At 32.4% G+C, this 18,382-nt stretch overlaps 1 protein-coding gene across 2 annotated transcripts; it reads right to left on the bottom strand.

Annotated features, from left to right (window-relative positions):
• Nucleotides 1-1,764: 1,764 nt before the first annotated feature.
• Nucleotides 1,765-13,352, bottom strand: LOC120327150 (ras-related protein Rab-27A-like). 2 transcript variants are annotated; one of them, XM_078112113.1, is made up of 8 exons: nucleotides 13,195-13,352; nucleotides 12,432-12,529; nucleotides 11,220-11,305; nucleotides 9,469-9,572; nucleotides 8,400-8,426; nucleotides 6,502-6,625; nucleotides 5,943-6,026; nucleotides 1,765-5,220 (listed from the first exon to the last, which is right to left on the bottom strand). In XM_078112113.1, the coding sequence occupies exons 1-8, from the start codon at nucleotides 13,265-13,267 to the stop codon at nucleotides 5,100-5,102; spliced, it is 717 nt and encodes a 238-aa protein (XP_077968239.1). In that variant the 5' UTR covers nucleotides 13,268-13,352; the 3' UTR covers nucleotides 1,765-5,099. The 2 variants fall into 2 exon arrangements, with proteins under 2 accessions (XP_077968239.1, XP_039249501.1); XM_039393567.2 differs by lacking the exon at nucleotides 8,400-8,426.
• Between the last annotated feature and the right edge of the window lie 5,030 nt (nucleotides 13,353-18,382).

Raw genomic sequence — 18,382 nt, 5'->3', positions numbered from 1 at the left:
TTCTTTTAGGGTCCCATAAACACAGCGATGGCTATTGGCCCTCTGACAAACTGTAGAGTGGTAATGCACGTTTAATATACAAGGGCGACCATGTGGGTATTCCGATTAGGCCAAAACATTTTTGCATAAACTTGCTTCAGTTTTTGGAACTTGAAGTCGACCACATTGCCACTACATTCGACTGCCTAGAAGTGACCGACCTTGCATGTCATCGGTGGACTAATTGGCATGAGGTCAATTAATTTTTCCATCCTGGAAATGCTAGTTTCATCATTCAACTGGACAATAGTTTCAAAACAATGAAATTTTACGTCGGTGTGAAAAAATTTTTCATTGAAAATCTTCCAACATTTTTGTCCTTTCCGTCCCGTAATTTGTGACTATGTCTAGTGTCTAACAACTCGGGACATACAACCGTACTAAAGGTGTAAATGGAATCATATTTTTATGCGCCGTCAACTCAACATTGTGCTTTCTCCAGATTAGGATTCCCCTATTAAATAGGGCCTATTTATCTCGAGGTGCTCCACATTTTATCACGAATCTCGTATGCGAGACATATTGCGATGGTTCTCGCTCCCGGGAGACTGATAAGGATTCTCAAAAAATATGCCCTTCTTCGTAGAACAGCAACTTACGCGCAATTGTCAAGAAAACATGGTAAAATGACACATTATCGAAACAAATCTGATTTAATTCCTTCAGGAACACCAATGAGACGGCTCAACCATGAGACGAACCATGGCGCCTTCTTCGTTTGTCATAGTATATCTATGTAGCAAGTGGGAAAAGTTATCCAATTATTCGTTAGTCTAATTATAGTCTAGAGATATGCCGATACCTACTGATACCGATACCTCAAAAAAAGCCGATATTCCGATACCGATATTATGTAATTATTACCTCAAGTGCGCAGGGCAGACGGGTGGAAACAACCGTCTTTGGTCATTATTCATAGAGCACATCATTTCAGATTGAAAAAGAGATATATCACATAATAAGAAATCGATGTTTGGGATCCAGATGCGTTGATTGATTCAGATGCATTGTGTACTGACGCTAGAAATCTCGGTGTTCAATTAGAAAACTCGTAGCGAATGGCTACTGTGGGTGGTAAAATAAAAGAATGTTTACTTATCCTATCAAACTGATACATTGAGCTACGTGCGCAGGATTTTGTGCCAATATGGCGTCGTACTTTACACATTGTAAAATCAACTAATATAAAATTGATATATTTCTTCATAATTACCACATAATATTAAAAATGTCGATATGAAAATTTGGCAGTGAAAAAAAAAACAAATTAGTTGAGCTAGTTTGGCTGATAAGTAGCTAAAAACGGGTCATAATCTTATTCCCGTTTCTACTCGCGGGGGGGGGGGGGGGGGGGGGGGCGTGCATGGATCATAGTTAACGAGGTAAATACCGCGAACATGATCCCTTCACGCAAAAAGTATTTCAATATCAGTATTATAACCTAATTTTTGAAACAATCCGAATCGGATTAAAAAGCTAAATATATCAGTTTACATTTAGCCGATACCGATACACTGCCAATATAGAAAATTTGGCCGATATTGCCGATACCGTTACACCTCTAGTATAGACTCGATGGCAGAGGCACGTTGTACCACGACGAGGAGCACATCTATCTTATCGCTGGTTATTCGAAGGTGCGACATCGAGCGTGTTTTCTTTCCAAAGCTCAGCACGACGTGCCGCCAAATCTTCCATATACCAGTATAAATTAACCCAACAAACTACGATTCAAATAACAAGTATATTTATCTACCGTAGATATATATCATTATAGATGAAAATGAAATGCATTATAAATCATAGCGCAAACTGAAAACCACACAATCCCAAATTAAAAGAAATTTACCAACACGGCCACAAATCCTAGGTTAAAGTTCAATCATATTAACAATTCGCAAACTCAGCACCATCTACTGCTCCAAAGTACATAAAACAATGACTATGCTTAAATGTGAAGTAGAATAACATTTGCCATGAGATCGATGTGAAATGAATTTTAATTTCGAAAACTACATACTACTACATACCATGTTAGATTGATGTCGAATTTGATCAAAGTAATCAATAATAGCATAAAGAGTGCCATATTGAAATTTCAATCAGTGACCAATAATAAGCAAAGAATTTGGAAAGTCTACTGTATCAAGTTGAAAATATTGCTAATGAAAAACACATTTTGTCTCTTAGAGCTGGAATGTCTAAAAAATCGTTTTTATTGTAACAAGGTATTCCAAAATGGGAAAAAATTGAAACTTCTCCGAATCAACAGTAAAATTTTTCAAGAAATTCAAAATGTAGCATTGGTAGTGATATATTTTGCATTCCGAAAAGAAAATCTTTAGGTAAGTGTTTGAGTATTTGATTTTAGGGCTTTTTAATTTTAAGTAACAAATGGCGTACTAGATGAAAAATGCTAGCTCAGAGCAAATAAAGCTGTTAGTGAATTAATTGAAGAAATTTTGCATCATGGGTGTGGTTAAGTAAAATGCACTGTCCCGTTTCCTAAGGCTGGATATATACATGCATAATAATACACAGTAAGTGCTGATAATTTTGAATAAAATAACTGCCTTATATTGTACTGCAAATTGTTACAATAAACAATCATTAAATTATAGCGCTAGCTCGTGAGAACGTTGAAATAAAATTGTTGTTATCATTTGGTCGATTAGAAATAAACTATATCTTACATCGCCAGGAGAGACTTCTTCAAGGAATTTATTTTGAAATAATTATCAAATAAAAATTAGCTGAAAATAATGAACTTCAAAAATATAGCAAATCATATTTTTTCTCTAAAATTTTGCATTATGGCAGCAAAACCATTATTTTTGTGAAACCGTACAGATTAAAAATAACAACAAAGATAATGATTTTGCTGCATAATAGATCAATTTAAAAAAAAGGGAATGCCAGAATCTAGATTTTAGGAATCCCTAGCAACCAGATACAATATGAAATACTTCGACTATTGTATTATAGACAATGTTTAAAATGTGATACTTTTTTTCATAGCAGAATATTATTAGTTCATAACATAGTAAAACAAACAATAAAACTAGTCAAAACAGAATAATATTGAAAATACATATTACCAGGAAGGATGAGATTTGCCAGGTATACATGATCATTAGTTAGTTCTCTGGTATGATATAAAAACAAATTCAATACAATATAGAAACACCAAATAAAAAATTATCTTCAGACACTATTACTGTAACTGGTATTTATACTGAACACCAAAAAGGTAACACACAATAATATATAGAAAAGTGCTGCACAATGCTGATGAAAATATGTGCAAATACGTTACTGCAACAAAAGAAAATATTATTACATGGAAAATACATTTTTGGATTTAAAATCTAATGACATTAGAATATAGACTGCAATTTTAGTATTATTAATTCGAGACACATATAACACGAGAATAAAAAATAGGTGATGTATCGAAAACAGAAGCTTGACACAGTTGAAATATTAAACAACACAGTAAATCTAAATCAGCAGTTAATTATGAATTCAAATTTTGATTTCATTCATAATATTGCAAATGAAAGGTATCGGTACCTTTTCAATGAACCTTAGTATAGAAAGTATATTGGCACTGATCATCATCAATAGTCTTGCTCAGATACTGGATTAATAAAGAACATTAATTTTTCTTTGCCGGAAATGCAATCTGGGCTTTAGAGATGGAGTCAAGAGTTAGAATTTTGAGTTTTAGAGATTTCTACGTTGGAGTCTACATTGCCATACAAAAACACAAAAAGCATTATCTCAGCAATGTCGAAAAAATAAGTAAAAGTAGGTTTTCATTTGCGAAATTTGGTTTTCTCGAGTGTCGAAGGCAAAAGTTCCTTTTTTGTGAAACGCGGAGCCAGACTGTGAGTTCTTATTTAATCCAGAGTCATATTTTAAATGGCTTAGATTTTGATTTGGGTATAAATTCTCCCAAACTCTACAGCCCTGAACAAAAATTCACAGACAAGTTTGAGTATCAAATAGGAGTATGAAGTAATATTTAGATAGTTCCTGTTGATAATTGCGATCAAATTAGGATTTTGATTGACTACGGCATATGTTGAATTTGATGTATACAATAAATTGGCACTATAATTCCTACAGTGAATGCTTTATTGCTTATTTCCCATCCTAGTACTCTGCTTTGATAAACAAAAAATAACAAACATGTGATAAAGGAAATCATTTCTATACCATTTGTTGCTAGCAAGATCATAAATCAGTACGATCAAAAATAAAAAAATCTAATTCAATGGGCTGATATCCATATGACAGTAATCGAATCTGCCAACTGAACAGAATAATTCATGAAACACGCTTAATTGGTCATAATATAGATAAACCTTTAAAAGATTTGTGATGTGGCAGAAAGCACTGTATAAGGAAAGTCATTCTCTTAAAAAAATTCAATTTAATTTTCTTTTCTTAGGATGTGTATACATCAGAGCTTGGCAAAAACAAAAAAAACAGCCCAACCTGGCGTAAAATTTGTTTTAATTGGCTTTTTCCGTCACAGTCAGTATTTAGAAAAAAACAATCTGTCATAAGTCACTGGATTACTGGTTCATATAAGATTGAATGGGTCCTAAAAAGGAAACGACCGTAAAAATATTCTTGGGAATGATATTCTATTATTTGATGACATTTCAAAAACAAATATATGCATATTTTAATAAGCTGTCAGTAATTAAGCGTCAGTGTTTGTCTGAAATAGCTCACATTAAAATCAGTACATTCCTGTAGAAATTCGAGTCCAGTAGTAACCGAATTGTTATTGATTGCTAGCTGTAATGCTATGTATGTACATAAGAACGAGAGATACATAAATATAATGAGAGTAATAAAATATTTATTTGTTATAATTTGATTAAAAGGTGATTGCAACCATCCCATTTTTTATTTGATCCCATATTCAGGGAAGCCGATTTCATAAAAGAAAAAGCAGTATGAAAACACTAATGGACCCACTTGAATCCATTTTTTTTACCATAAAGAAGCCCAAAATTAATTCTTTTTTCAAATTGTCCAATCTTTCAACATGCACAGTCACTGTTGTCATGTTTTTCATTTTCTGAAACTTTAGTCGTGGCATTGCCGTTATCTGTTACTGGAGTTCGGGCGGGAAAGGAACTTTTGTCGACAACTTTCTCCATTCTATGTAAAGAGAATATATAAACAAAATAAAAGAAAAGAAAAAAAAACACTTGATGAAACCCGCTTGAATATGATATGTTTATGATACGTAAAGTAAACAGAATATGGGAGACTCGAGTTCGGTGATGTCCAAACGAATTGAATATAAAATACATTCGAAATAGGTTATTTTCGATTTAAAATGAATTCTTGATTTTTGAAATGATTTAGCATATTTTCTTTTGTTAAGCAATTATCGTTTTATAATTATTAATCAAAAATTTGTTGACTTCTGACAGAATAAAATCAGAATACTACATAATTAAAACAATGTTTATCTTAATTTCTTAAATATTCCGTATGACCAAATTTGATTTCTACAAGATCAAAATTGCCTTGAACAATTTCTCTTGAGAAACAAACCCATTTCAGAATATATTCGATATTCCATATTCGGGGAGATAATTTTAGAATGTATCCGTAATACTGAATTATTTAGTTTTGGCCATCTCTGCTTGAATCATCGAAACGACTCAAAACCTCTACTCAAATAACCGCCAATGAGACTCAGCTCAGTGAATTCCTCTCAACTTCTGGCTTGAGACTCCGACAACCCATGAATTTAAACAAATATTGAATATATTATATATACAATTTTGAATGTATTCCAATATTCGTTCATTTTCGACCCTGATGACTCCTACTTTTATTTTTTCCAATATTAATTACCGGCCGGTTCTTACCTTTTCATGACAGCATCTAGAAGTGCTTCTACTGCTTTGTCTACATTTTGTCCTGTAGCTGCACTTGTTTCAAAATATTGTAAACTGAATAAAGAAAGATAAAATGTAATAACGATTCTGACATGATGGATATGGGCACAAAGAGCTCTGAAATAGTCAATAAACAATAAACGCTTGACACGCTATGGGTGTATACTGCCACAGAAACAGTAAACAAAGTTTCTTGTTCTAGACCGAAAACGCATGAGAATCAGTGTCCTCTACAGTGAAAGAACGAATGTAGCCACTCAGATAGATTTATCAGAATGTTTTATAACTGGGACCCGATGACCCATTCTATGAAATTAATGCAAAGTTCAATTTTTTTTTTACAGCGATATAATATAGGGCATCATTATGATCAAACAGACCAACAAGCCCAGGTAAGATTCAACTCAAAATAGTGCCATTTCTACCCAGTGACAATTTTTGCCTATTTCGATCCCACGATGATGGTATTGAAAAACAAAGTTTTCAAAATTAATAAGTAACTATCATAAATCAAGTGAACATTAGTTACCCATTTTTATCTGCGAAATCTTTTGCCCTGTCCACTGTAATGCATCTCAAATTTTCTAAATCACATTTGTTTCCACATAATACGATATCTGGATTTTCACAATAAGAATGCAATTGTAACTGACCTGAGAAATGAATTATATTGAGATTATTATGTAAGTTATATTATGAATTTAAGAAAAAATTACATTAGGACAAGAATACATTGTTGTATATCAATTATAAGCATTTCAAGAAAACTATGGATTTTAAGTAAAAAATTGAGAAAAAATTTTCATATTTCGAGCCCTGTAGAATGGAATTTGAAAAGAAAATACATATTGTTATCAAAGCCACAACTAAGTCCCTATTCACTGAGAGAACGTCACTAAGCGTACAAAAAGCAAATAAACACTCCCAAGGTACACCTAAAATAACTTATACCGTATGTGGGACACTTAGTAAATAATTTAACAACAACGGTATGTATAATTTGATAGATATTTGAAATATACAGACAAACATATTTTTCGTATAGTTCTTATGGGTTTTCATGAATCACAATCACACCATCACTGTCTTCATTTTTAATCTCATATATTACAGCATAAATAAGTTTAAAAAAAAGTCCTCCGAGCGTAATGGGGAAAAGAGATGGAATCTTGATAGAGTTACAAATAGATATTATTAAGGACAAGACTCTATTAATCCAGAGACCAGAATATAACAAGGTATGAATAAACAAGTTGGATACTAAAAAAGCAGAGTGATTCAGTATCATGAGCTGAAATAGCGAGAATATTTAAAGTTTCAATTTGTATTTCAAATTACTTTGGTGTCTTGGCTATAATATTCAAACATGTTAATACGAATTTCGAAATTTTTGGTCCTAAGTTAAATATAAGAAATAGTATTTCATATATTTAGTAATAAAGCAGAAAATAAAGCACAAAAAGTAGAAAGTGGCAGGTAAAATAGTAGAAACAAGAAGCAATATTATTTGAAATTTAGTTTGTATTGACAAATACGGGTATTCAAAGGCCTACTTTCATGCACCCAAAAACCAATCAACATTATCCCAACCAAAAAGTGCTCATTTTACTTTTCATAAGATCTTAATTTTAGAGCAGTATATAAAACAAAAAGTACCAGTCCATGAAATTAAACTTAAAAGCATAAAAACAACACAATTTCGTTTTCGAGCATCCAAATTCCAAGCAATTCATCCATTCACGTTTGCTCAAGTGTGACATTACAGATCACTGCACTTGAAATCCTTCTTAAACTGTTATTTGTTCGAAATGATCGAATTACTAATAACAACAAGAACCTAACACTTTGTCAGAAACTTAAATGAAATAATTAATCATATCAAAGGAAAGAAAATAAGAAATAATGACGCAAGAATCAAAGAGAAAAAGAATGACAATCAAATACAGAACAGTATAAAAAAAAATGAATATCCAATATAAGTCAAAATATTTTATATTAGTAGTTTTAAACTCTTGATTTGAAATAATTCAGAAGTTTATTTGAAAAATTATTATCTTGAGCAACTGATGAACAGCAGAGTCTAATCGGTTTTGGTCATCCATGATCACAAGTAAGCACTGACATAGTCCAAGTAACAACATCATGATAGCTGCTGCCATGGATATGCTTCCAATCAGGATTTTAGGGAGAGAAGAGATGAAGTAATATAATGCGCTTATTCATGTTCTCGTGCTAAAGCTGTGTCATGAAATCTAGAAGCCATATCTTATTATTTGTTCAATTGACATGCAGTTGAATTTAAGTCACATCCAACTCAATTTTTCAACTTGAAAATAATTTTAATTTTGTGGTAGAATTCTCAAAGTTTGTTTTTTCATTGATAATATTATTAGTTTTATTGTAATAAGCAGCACAACCATGCTTTACCTGAATAATTTGACGACCAGATCTGACCTAGAGTGATTAATCGAATAAATGATAGAAACTAAATTGTTAATAATACCATGGTGATCCATTTGAGGAAAAATTGTATAATCACAGGTTGTAATTGCCACATAATATCAAATCATTCAAAAACTGCTCTGGAAGTTAAAACAAGAGAGCAAAGCTCAAACATGCTGAATAGAACCATGTCATTGATAGCAGAATTAGATACAGCCATCATGATATACCCCAGGGAAATCAAAAACAGATCAAATTTTCAAATACACAATCAAAACTTGTTTTGTGAGAGAATTATAATTCACACATTATGCGTTACTAAATTTTCTTTCTGTGAATTAGTTTAGTTTACAATACTTTGGGTGAAAACTGAATGATGATTTCAAACTTTTTGATAGGCCCTAGTCAATATTTAAGAATATTTTTCGAGGTTTTTTGTTTTAAATAGTAGGTAAATTATTTGCTTTTGTACATCCCTGATATATATCCATGATTGTATTAGTCTAGTTCTTTTTACAAGGAGCTTTCTTCGGTTATTAGATATTCAGGCAACTGAATTACATGGTTCATGCCTATTTTTCTAGTATTTTCTATTTTTTTAGTATTTGTGAATACAATCTTTATAAACTAGATTAGGATTGATTTTTGTTTCATTCCATTTATAACAGAAAACAATCACACAGCCAGAAATTGAACAAAAAAATTATTGCAACATTGCAGCAACACAACCTGAAAGCATTGCATATAGGAAATACAAATGATTACAAACTAATTTTATCATTTTCATATATCAAAAAGCTTCTTATCATGAAAGTAATGTAATGATACACAAACTTGGTCATTTTTTTTCTAGTGATTAAGTAATATTTTGGGAATGTGCAAGCTTACATCAACAATTGCTCGACTAAAAGAGAACTTCAAATGTTTTAGACAATAAATATGACACCACATTAGATTTTACAATAGAAAAAAGTGTTAATTAACATGACAAAATTTTTCTTTGATTAATTGTCAGCCATAATGCTTTGATTAACAAATATTAAAGTGCACATACTTATCCAATTTCGAACGTTAAGAAAACTTTGTTCATTTGTTAGATCGAAGACTAAAAGAAAACCCATCGCATCACGAAAAAATGCTGTTGTTAAACTTCGAAACCTGAAAAAAAAGGGTGGACCATGAAAAATGTACCGTTTATATGCAAACAAAAAACTCTCATTACTTGGCTTCCAAGAACGCTGGAAACGCCTGAAAACTAAACATACTTGCCGGTAGATAACAGGGTCTATGTCAACACAAGAGCATGAGCTTCGGATAATTTATGGATATATTTTATGTGAAGTAAAGACTGACAATGTCATACTCAAATTATGACAATATTCGTGAAGACATAAAGTAAGCTTTAGGCAAGCCGGCAGATACCGAGACTTTTTATAACAGCAGTATTAAGCTGACAACTCAGATATAATCTATCCTCAGTTGATACAAAATTTTATGAGAACTTGCCCATAGTAAACAATGTTGGAATTTTGAGTCACTAAAAGTAAATGTTAGATGACAAAAGTGGCTGGTCCAATATACTCAATTTTTCTATACATTGTTTATTCACGCCTTTCGATTAGAACAAGGCCATGTACAACTGGCCACTGATAACTGAGTTAAACTTATAAACGAAATCTCTCAGGAGAATTAGTGCACTTCATTATTACAAATCAAATACATTTCGACATTATTTACACAAGCAGAAAGAGTCATTATGTTAATGTTGGATACCTTTCATTCCAATGACTTTTACATATCTTAGAAACATTTTTGCACATTCAAGTAATTCAAAGATATGTTTTCTCAATAAAATCGAAGCAAGATTCACATTTTTGAATATTTATTAAACCAGCAATTGACCGACTATTTTGAATGAAGTGTTGGGAATATTTCTAATATAATTCTATTGTTAATTTGCTTTTATTGTATGATAATAACATAATATGCATCTGTCATTGAATATAGGATTGTTCAAAAAACAACTTTCAAGAAACCATTCAGGAGCAATAATGGTGTTCTAATGAACTAGAACTGTTAATATTTTTGCAGTCGAATTCTATATAAGCAAGCTGGTTGTCCAGTAGATTTTACCTAGACTTTTGTGATATAGGAAAACATTAGGCGGCAAAAAAGAGCTTTGAACTGTTATTTGATTGTAGTTTGACAGAGATGAAAAGAAAATGAAATCAGACATGACATACGCAATTGATAGGCATTATGTAAAACCAATTTCAAAAAATCTATACTGCATATCTCCATGTGACAATCCCAAGAGATGTAATTGATGGTCAAGACAAAAAAAAAATATCATCACAGCTATGAAAATCAATAATCATATATATATATAAGAAATACTGTTGTCATAAATTTTTCATGTGTCGGTGTCTGATACACATAATCAGTCATTATAGTTTGATTATGCGCAATAGAAGTATAAATAATGTATTTTGCGATCTACAATTTACGAGTACCATAAATTGCCATTCCATGAATAGCTATTAATAACAAAATAATTTAAAAGAAAGGAAAATCAAACATTGGCAAATGGCAAATTTTACAATGGAAAAATATGGAAAAATTAAACTTTATTTATTTAATTTGGATGACTTAAATCGACTATCTTTGCTGCCAATGATGACAGCTAATTACCACCGGAAGATAACTTTGCCAATATAAGATTTCAACATAATTCACTAATTTCACGCTATCTCTAATACATACAAATTTAAAAGCCATAATCATATAAAATACATATTAAATTACCTTTCCTGGCCAGCGGTATCCCAAAGTTGTAAATGAACTCTTTGTGCTCTTCCGCTTTGGGTGTCTTGTCCAGGCGGACGATAATTCTGCATATTAAAAATAAACAATGTAGAATGTATCAATAATAATTTAAAAAAACTAAAGCAAATCTATGTAATAATACTTCATTGAAAATTCAAGTAAAACATATTAATAGCAAATAATAAGTAAACCTCATTAAAACTAATATTACATAAAATTTTAATTCAACTTGTAAAAGAAAATAGGAATTTCATGTGATTCACATTCAACTGAAAGTATCAAGCGAATTTTTCAATTTAAACTACAAATCAAAGAAACAACTCCATAAAAAAAATTGCTCAACAATTCATATTAATGATTATCATTATAGTTCATGTCTAGACTAATTACAGAGGAAAGCGTCAATAACCTGGTTAAAATTGATCGTGGACAGCTTTACCAATAAAATTGGGCTATATCCAAAACTTCATGAATGAATAGGTTTAAATATTCAATATTAAAATAAGGCATATTACTCTCTAGAAAAGGGGTTTTCAAACAATGGGGCGCGCCCCACAAGGGGAGTGTAGACAATTTTTTGAGGGGAGCGTGGAGCTAATGTAAAATAAAAATATTGTTAGATTTGATCTTGCCCGCTATATTTTGGATATTTACATTTCAAAACTTTCCATTTATTACAATATTTACGTTCCATCTAAGGATTTTCAACATATTTTTTGAATAAAACTTTCGTCCCACTATCTGTTATTTGCAGCTTATTGTTAGCTAGTTATGTTTGAGGTGGGGCTTGAGAATTGACAAATTCTAAATAGCGGCTCAAAAAGTTTGAGAACCACTGCTTTAGAAAGTTTTGTGTGTTGACAAGTATTTGGAACATTTTTTAAAAATATTTTTCCACCATAATTAATATAAAAATTATTATAAGAAGATAAAAAGAAAACAAAAATATTAAACGATCAAATCGTTTCCACGCAAATGCACAAATAATTCAGGAATATAAGAATTCAAACTGAAAAAGACTAAATATTATACCAAATCAGTCAAATACAGCAAACTGATGCATTAATTTGTATTTACTTACACAAATTCGATATTATTCTTCCTCAATAAAAACAAACATTAATAAACTATGATTATGACAAATCTGTTGACTGTTCCATCTAACTCTTCCATCGCTTATATAACACTTACCACTCTTTTTTCTCGAAAGTCAATTCCTACAGTTGTGATGAACTTCCCATCAAACTTTCCATCGGTGTATTGAAAAAGAAACGAGGTTTTACCCACACCTGATGAAAAATATTTCAAGTTGTACATAAATCAGATTTGAAATTGTGCTAAAGAAGAACAAGACAGTCAACATTATGTTCTATAATATTCTTTTAAATCAGTTATTGCATAATGTATTAGACTGTCAGAATTCTATCACCACACTTTCCAGGTCTAGCAAAATACATACTGTAAGTTCTTAAAATAACACCAAACAAAAATGTAATGTGAAAATACAGCTCAAATTTTAATATTTTTTAAAATAAGTCTTGCACGAAACGCTATTGGCGCCCTATTTCGCATGACCTGTTATAATTAGCAAAATTGATGGGGTTTGATTTAAATAAATGAGCCTGGCACGGAATGAAACTTTTTTTGAAAAAAATATGAAAGTTTCATATCACATTTTTGTTTGGCGTCATTTACGCAGTTTCGGCGCTCATTTCACATTAGATTTTTGTTTGGCATATTTTATTTACGGCGTTCACTTCGCTAGACCCCATTTTCCATCATTAAATTTTCCACATTTGAACAAGAGCTTGCAATTTGACATTGGGCAAAATTGAATAAAAACCTCATGATAGTTACAGCTAGACAGAGTGAATAAGTACCCATCAAGTAATAATTTTCATGGTATGATAAAAGGTGTTTCACAGTTTGAGCAGAAAAACGCTTACGAACTTACCAGAATCTCCCAATGAAAGAAACTTGATAAGATAATCATAATCCGTATTTGTTGTTTGTTGATCTGAAGTCATCTTCTAATCTAGTTTTTAGTAAAGCTGCTCAGTAACTAAGATTTTCTAGCAAAAACATAAGGCATACTTCAATACCATTACAGCATTAAGTGAAATTTCCAAATTTCGGAGAAAGGTCAGGGGGTTGTTGCAGCTAAAAGGTGGGTACTTTTATGCGATTAATTCAATAAAGCAGGCTAAGAAATTCTTCTGGACATCATTGATTTAGAATGCGCTTTATTTTGATACAATTCAATAACCAAAGCAAAAATCCCTAGTAAAAGTAATTACATGAATTACCCAATAACGTACTTCTGTACTTTAAGTTCTGAAGTTATAATCGTTTGCTGACACATACAGCTGTACAGACATACCGGTAATCACAATCAATTAAATTTCCAAAAATTTGTGGATGACGCATCAAAATATCAGGTTACAGCGTTAGGTCTGTCAGTCTGTAGGTACCGACTGACCGAATGCAGAATGTTCAGATGTTACCGTACTTAAGAATTGTCACAAATGACATTGACTGATTTAAATAAATTTTTATTCGAGTTTTACAGTGAACTTGCAACAAAATTCGCTATTTGATTAAGTTTGCAGATGATAGTTTAATCTTTGGTTAACTTAAGTACTAAAGCCTGCTACCTTCGATTATATCAACAAACGGAATATACCTTTCTGATCATAATACTACATTGGATTCTGCTGAAATAATTACCTGTTCAACTCGAAACTCCACGGAAAATCAATATGAATACCGAAGTTCATAACCAGATTCTGGCTGCTGTTACATCCCTCCAGGCCAACCAAAAAGCGCTCATGCAACGCTCAGATGAACTGTCTGCCACTGAAGACCATGGCAGCAAGTCTGAAGCTGTTAAGAAGTTCCAGCATGATGTGGCTCAAATCTCTCTTAAGATCGAGGAGATTATAAAAAGACTGGAGTTATGTGAAAAACAGCAAGATGATCAGGAACAGTACAGCCGGAGGAACTGTGTTGTTCTTCATGGCTGCAAATCTGTTCCAGAATCTGAGTACTACAAGTTTGAAGACTTTGTTGTTAACACCCTGAACAATAACTTCAATCTTGACCAGCCTATTGTTAACACGGATATTGATATAACCCATAAATTGCGATCCAAGTCCCCGAAGAACCCCATCATTATTAAATTTGTCCGAAGATCGACAAAAAATTTAATATATGGTAGGAAGAAAGATCTAAAAGGCAGCGGTTTGTCCATCACGGAGTCCTTGACCCGGAATAGGCTCAAGCTCCTCGCCGCTGCCAAGGAAGCATTCGGGAAGCATAAGGTGTCGACAATGAATGGGACTATATACGCTTACTTGGACAGAAGGCGAGTTATATCTTGTTTAAATGATATCACTACTCTCTCTCGTCCCCTGTACTCCAGGGCTGCTGCTCGCCCAATGGGACCTGGCAAATAGGCACACTGTTTGCAACTTGGTCTCATTGGTATAGTGGTGGCCTTTAGCACAGGGTTGATAATATAATTTAATTTAACTCAATTTATTTTCACCCTTATTTTCCTTATGCTAATTAGGCTAGTACTTATTTAACCATAAGTTCTGCACCTGGAAACTTTGTATTTAAGCTTTGTATTTTAGATTTTGTCTTACTTCACTATACTTTTTTTATTTTTTTATTTCATTACTTTGCCACCACCATGAAACATAATTTAAAATATCCCTGTAGAAATTGCCACAAATCAGTCCGAACTAATCAGAAAGCTATTTTTTGCAACATTTGCTCACATTGGATACATTTAAAATGCACCAATATCTCTAACCAGCAGTATGAAAACCTGCAATCTGAAGCTGATGATATGCCTTGGTGCTGTTTCTTTTGTGAAAAAGATTGCATACCATTCTCTTCTCTCTCTGATTCTGAATTATTAGAATCATGTACTTCCCTTCATTCAGAAAAAGCTGAAGCCCAGGCACTTACTAAAATTCTTGATCCTGAATACCTAAACCAAATGTTTCTTGAGTCAGCCAATACTGACAATGATGAATTCAACAACATAAACAGTGTTTTCATGTACAACAGCTCAAATCAGTATATTTGCTCTAGTGATGTCAATGATCTCAAATTCAATGATAGTTTTAAACTAAGTGGTTTCATGACTCTTTCACTCAATATCAGATCTTTAGCCTCTTTCAAAAACTACACAAAATTTGAAGCACTAGTGAATTCACTGAATTGTAAGCCTCATGTAATTGCTGTAAATGAAACATGGATTGTATCTGGTACAAATGGCCATTTCAATACATTGGATGGCTATGTTTTTATCACTAACAGTAGATTTCATCACCGAGGTGGTGGTGTTGGTCTCTACATTCGAAATGATTTGAAATACATTGTCCGCAAGGATATTACTATAATGTGTGAAAAGGTTTTCGAATCTATATTTATTGACATATTATTGGAAAATAAAACAATAACCTGCGGTACTATTTATAGATCACCACTAACTGATGAATTGAACAATGCTAACTTTCGGAATCTCTTGTCCCAAGTTCTTTCAAAGATGAACAAGTTGAATTATAATTATATAATGGGTGACTTCAACTATAATCTTATTGATGAGTCCAATATGAATACCAGCCTATTTGTTGATATTATGCACAACCTGGCCTATTATTCTCTGATAAACTGCCCCACCAGGATAACTTCAAGTTCTGCTACCTGTATAGACCACATTTGGACAAACGTATATGATAAAAAAGTTAATAGTGCTGTTTTAGCAGAATGTGTTTCTGATCATCTGCCAATTGTACAATGCTCTCTTCTAGAAAAGCAAATTCAGAACAGAATTGAAACGCTTTACCGCCAGTTTACTTCGTCCAACTTGAATACTTTTATGAACGAACTGAATTCTATTGATATTGATGACTTCAGCAGCATCCAGGATCCCAACACTTGCTTTGAAAAATTTTTTGAAAAATTCTCTACTGCTTACTCTCAATCTTTTCCTTACAAAAAACAAACAAACAGATCAAACAAACCTTGGTATGATACTGAGTTACGTAAACTAAACAAAGTCAAACAAAAACTTTATAAGAAATTAATAAACAATAAAAACATAAATGACAAGCACAAATTACAGTTCAATGAATGCAGGAACCTTTATACTCGATTGCTCTACAAAAAGAAATCAAATTATTACAAATCTAAATTTGCCTCTCACAAAGGTAACATCAAGGCAGTATGGAAAACAATTAATGAACTTATTGGTAAAAATAAAACAGGTTCTTGTCCTTTGATTGGACTCGATTGCAGTAATACACAAATTGCAAATAAATTTAATGAACACTTTTCCCAAGTGGCACAAACCCTGCTCGACTGTATGCCACAACCAGCTGGCTGTGACAAAAATTACATTTCATATCTTGGAAAGCAAGAATCCTCATCCATGTTTTTAAGGCCAACTACATCATTAGAAATAAAAAATATTATACGCGAAATGAAGCCCAAGTCAAGTTTTGGAATTGATGGTATTCCATTCAAAGTATTGAAACACGTTCCAGAACATATCATTGACATCCTGACATATATATTTAATCTTTCACTATCTAGTGGGTTATTCATTGAAAGCTTCAAGACATCTAAAGTTCTTCCTCTATTTAAAAAGGGTAGTGTTTCAGATCTTGGAAATTATAGACCTATTAGTCTTTTACCATCATTTTCTAAGATTCTTGAGAAAATAATGTATAGTAGAATGTCAAACTTCTTTGAAACTAACAATGTCTTCCACTCTCATCAATTTGGTTTCCGCAAGCATCACTCCACTGCTATGGCTGCTAATGTTTTGGTACACAAACTGACCAAGGCCTTTGAAAGCAAACAACATGCAATTGGAATATTTCTTGATATTTCAAAAGCTTTCGACACCATTGACCATTCCATCCTTTTAAGTAAGCTCTATCACTATGGAATTAGAGGCGTCCCATTCAATTGGATCAGGAGCTACCTGCAAGACAGGAAACAAATTGTGCAATATGACAACTCATTCTCTACAAATATTTGTGTCATGAAGCACGGAGTTCCACAAGGATCTTTACTTGGCCCATTATTTTTTCTAGCTTACATTAATGACATGTCCAGGTGTCTGAAATCCTCTGAGTCGATCATGTTTGCTGATGACACTGACTTGATTCTTCATGGGAAAAACCTTGAAGATCTACTCACAGTTGCGAACCAAGAACTAACCAACATTCATAGCTGGATGTTGGTTAACAAATTATCTCTTAATGCTAACAAAACTAAATTTGTATTATTCCACCCAAGCAAGCATAAAAGTGTGAGTTGTTCAAAACCACTACTGCTCAATGACAATGAAATTGAAAGAGTGAAAGAAATAAAATTTCTAGGAGTTATCTTTGATGAAAATCTATCATGGAAATCACAAATGTTGCATGTTATTGGTAAAACAAAAAGGAACTTGGCAGTTGCTGCTAAAGTATCCCAGTGCGTTAATCAATCAGCTTTACTAGCAATGTTTCAATCTCTACTACTAAGTCATATCCGATATTGTAGCTCAGTCTGGCTCCATGGTAATAAAACACTTGTCTCGAAATTGCAAAGCATTTGTAATAATTTTTTAAGAATTGTCTTTAGGAAAAGTAAACGTGAAAGCGTAAATCATTTCTATAAATCGCTAAATATACTCAAGGTTGAAGACATAATGAAATTTGAAGTATTATCATTAGTTTATGATTTTCATGACAACTCATTGTCAAACTGCTTTGACGACATACTAACCAAAACCACCTCCAATCGAAGAAGTAATTCCAATTTATTTATACCGTTTATGAGTAAATCTGTGAGTCAGCATGCCCTATGCTATAATGGACCTAAGCTATGGAACTCTCTCCCCTTGAATTTGAAGTCATTAAAATCCAAAAAATCATTTCAGAAACAAGTTAAGTCGTACTTGGTATCCAAATATTAAAAGTTATTTTCCCATAACCACACTGATATATATACTCTTTCGTATGAAATTAGCTACAACGTTTTGATAGCTCGGACACAAAAAATATTGAACCTTCATGAATGACCATGATAGAAAGTTGGGACACTCTTCACTTGCACATACTTATTTTCATGAAAAT

This window comes from Styela clava, chromosome 4 (assembly GCF_964204865.1).
Source record: "Styela clava chromosome 4, kaStyClav1.hap1.2, whole genome shotgun sequence".
Taxonomy (NCBI): domain Eukaryota; kingdom Metazoa; phylum Chordata; class Ascidiacea; order Stolidobranchia; family Styelidae; genus Styela; species Styela clava.
This window is presented reverse-complemented; position numbering and strand designations above follow the sequence as displayed.

Coding starts and splice junctions, on each gene's coding strand:
- LOC120327150 (XM_078112113.1), bottom strand. CDS start 13,267: ATGACTTCAGATCAACAAACAACAAATACGGATTATGATTATCTTATC. Junction 12,530..13,194: donor TCTTTCATTGGGAGATTCTG/GTAAGTTCGTAA, acceptor ATTTTTCATCAG/GTGTGGGTAAAACCTCGTTT. Junction 6,027..6,501: donor GATTTCGCAGATAAAAATGG/GTAACTAATGTT, acceptor TTCTTTATTCAG/TTTACAATATTTTGAAACAA.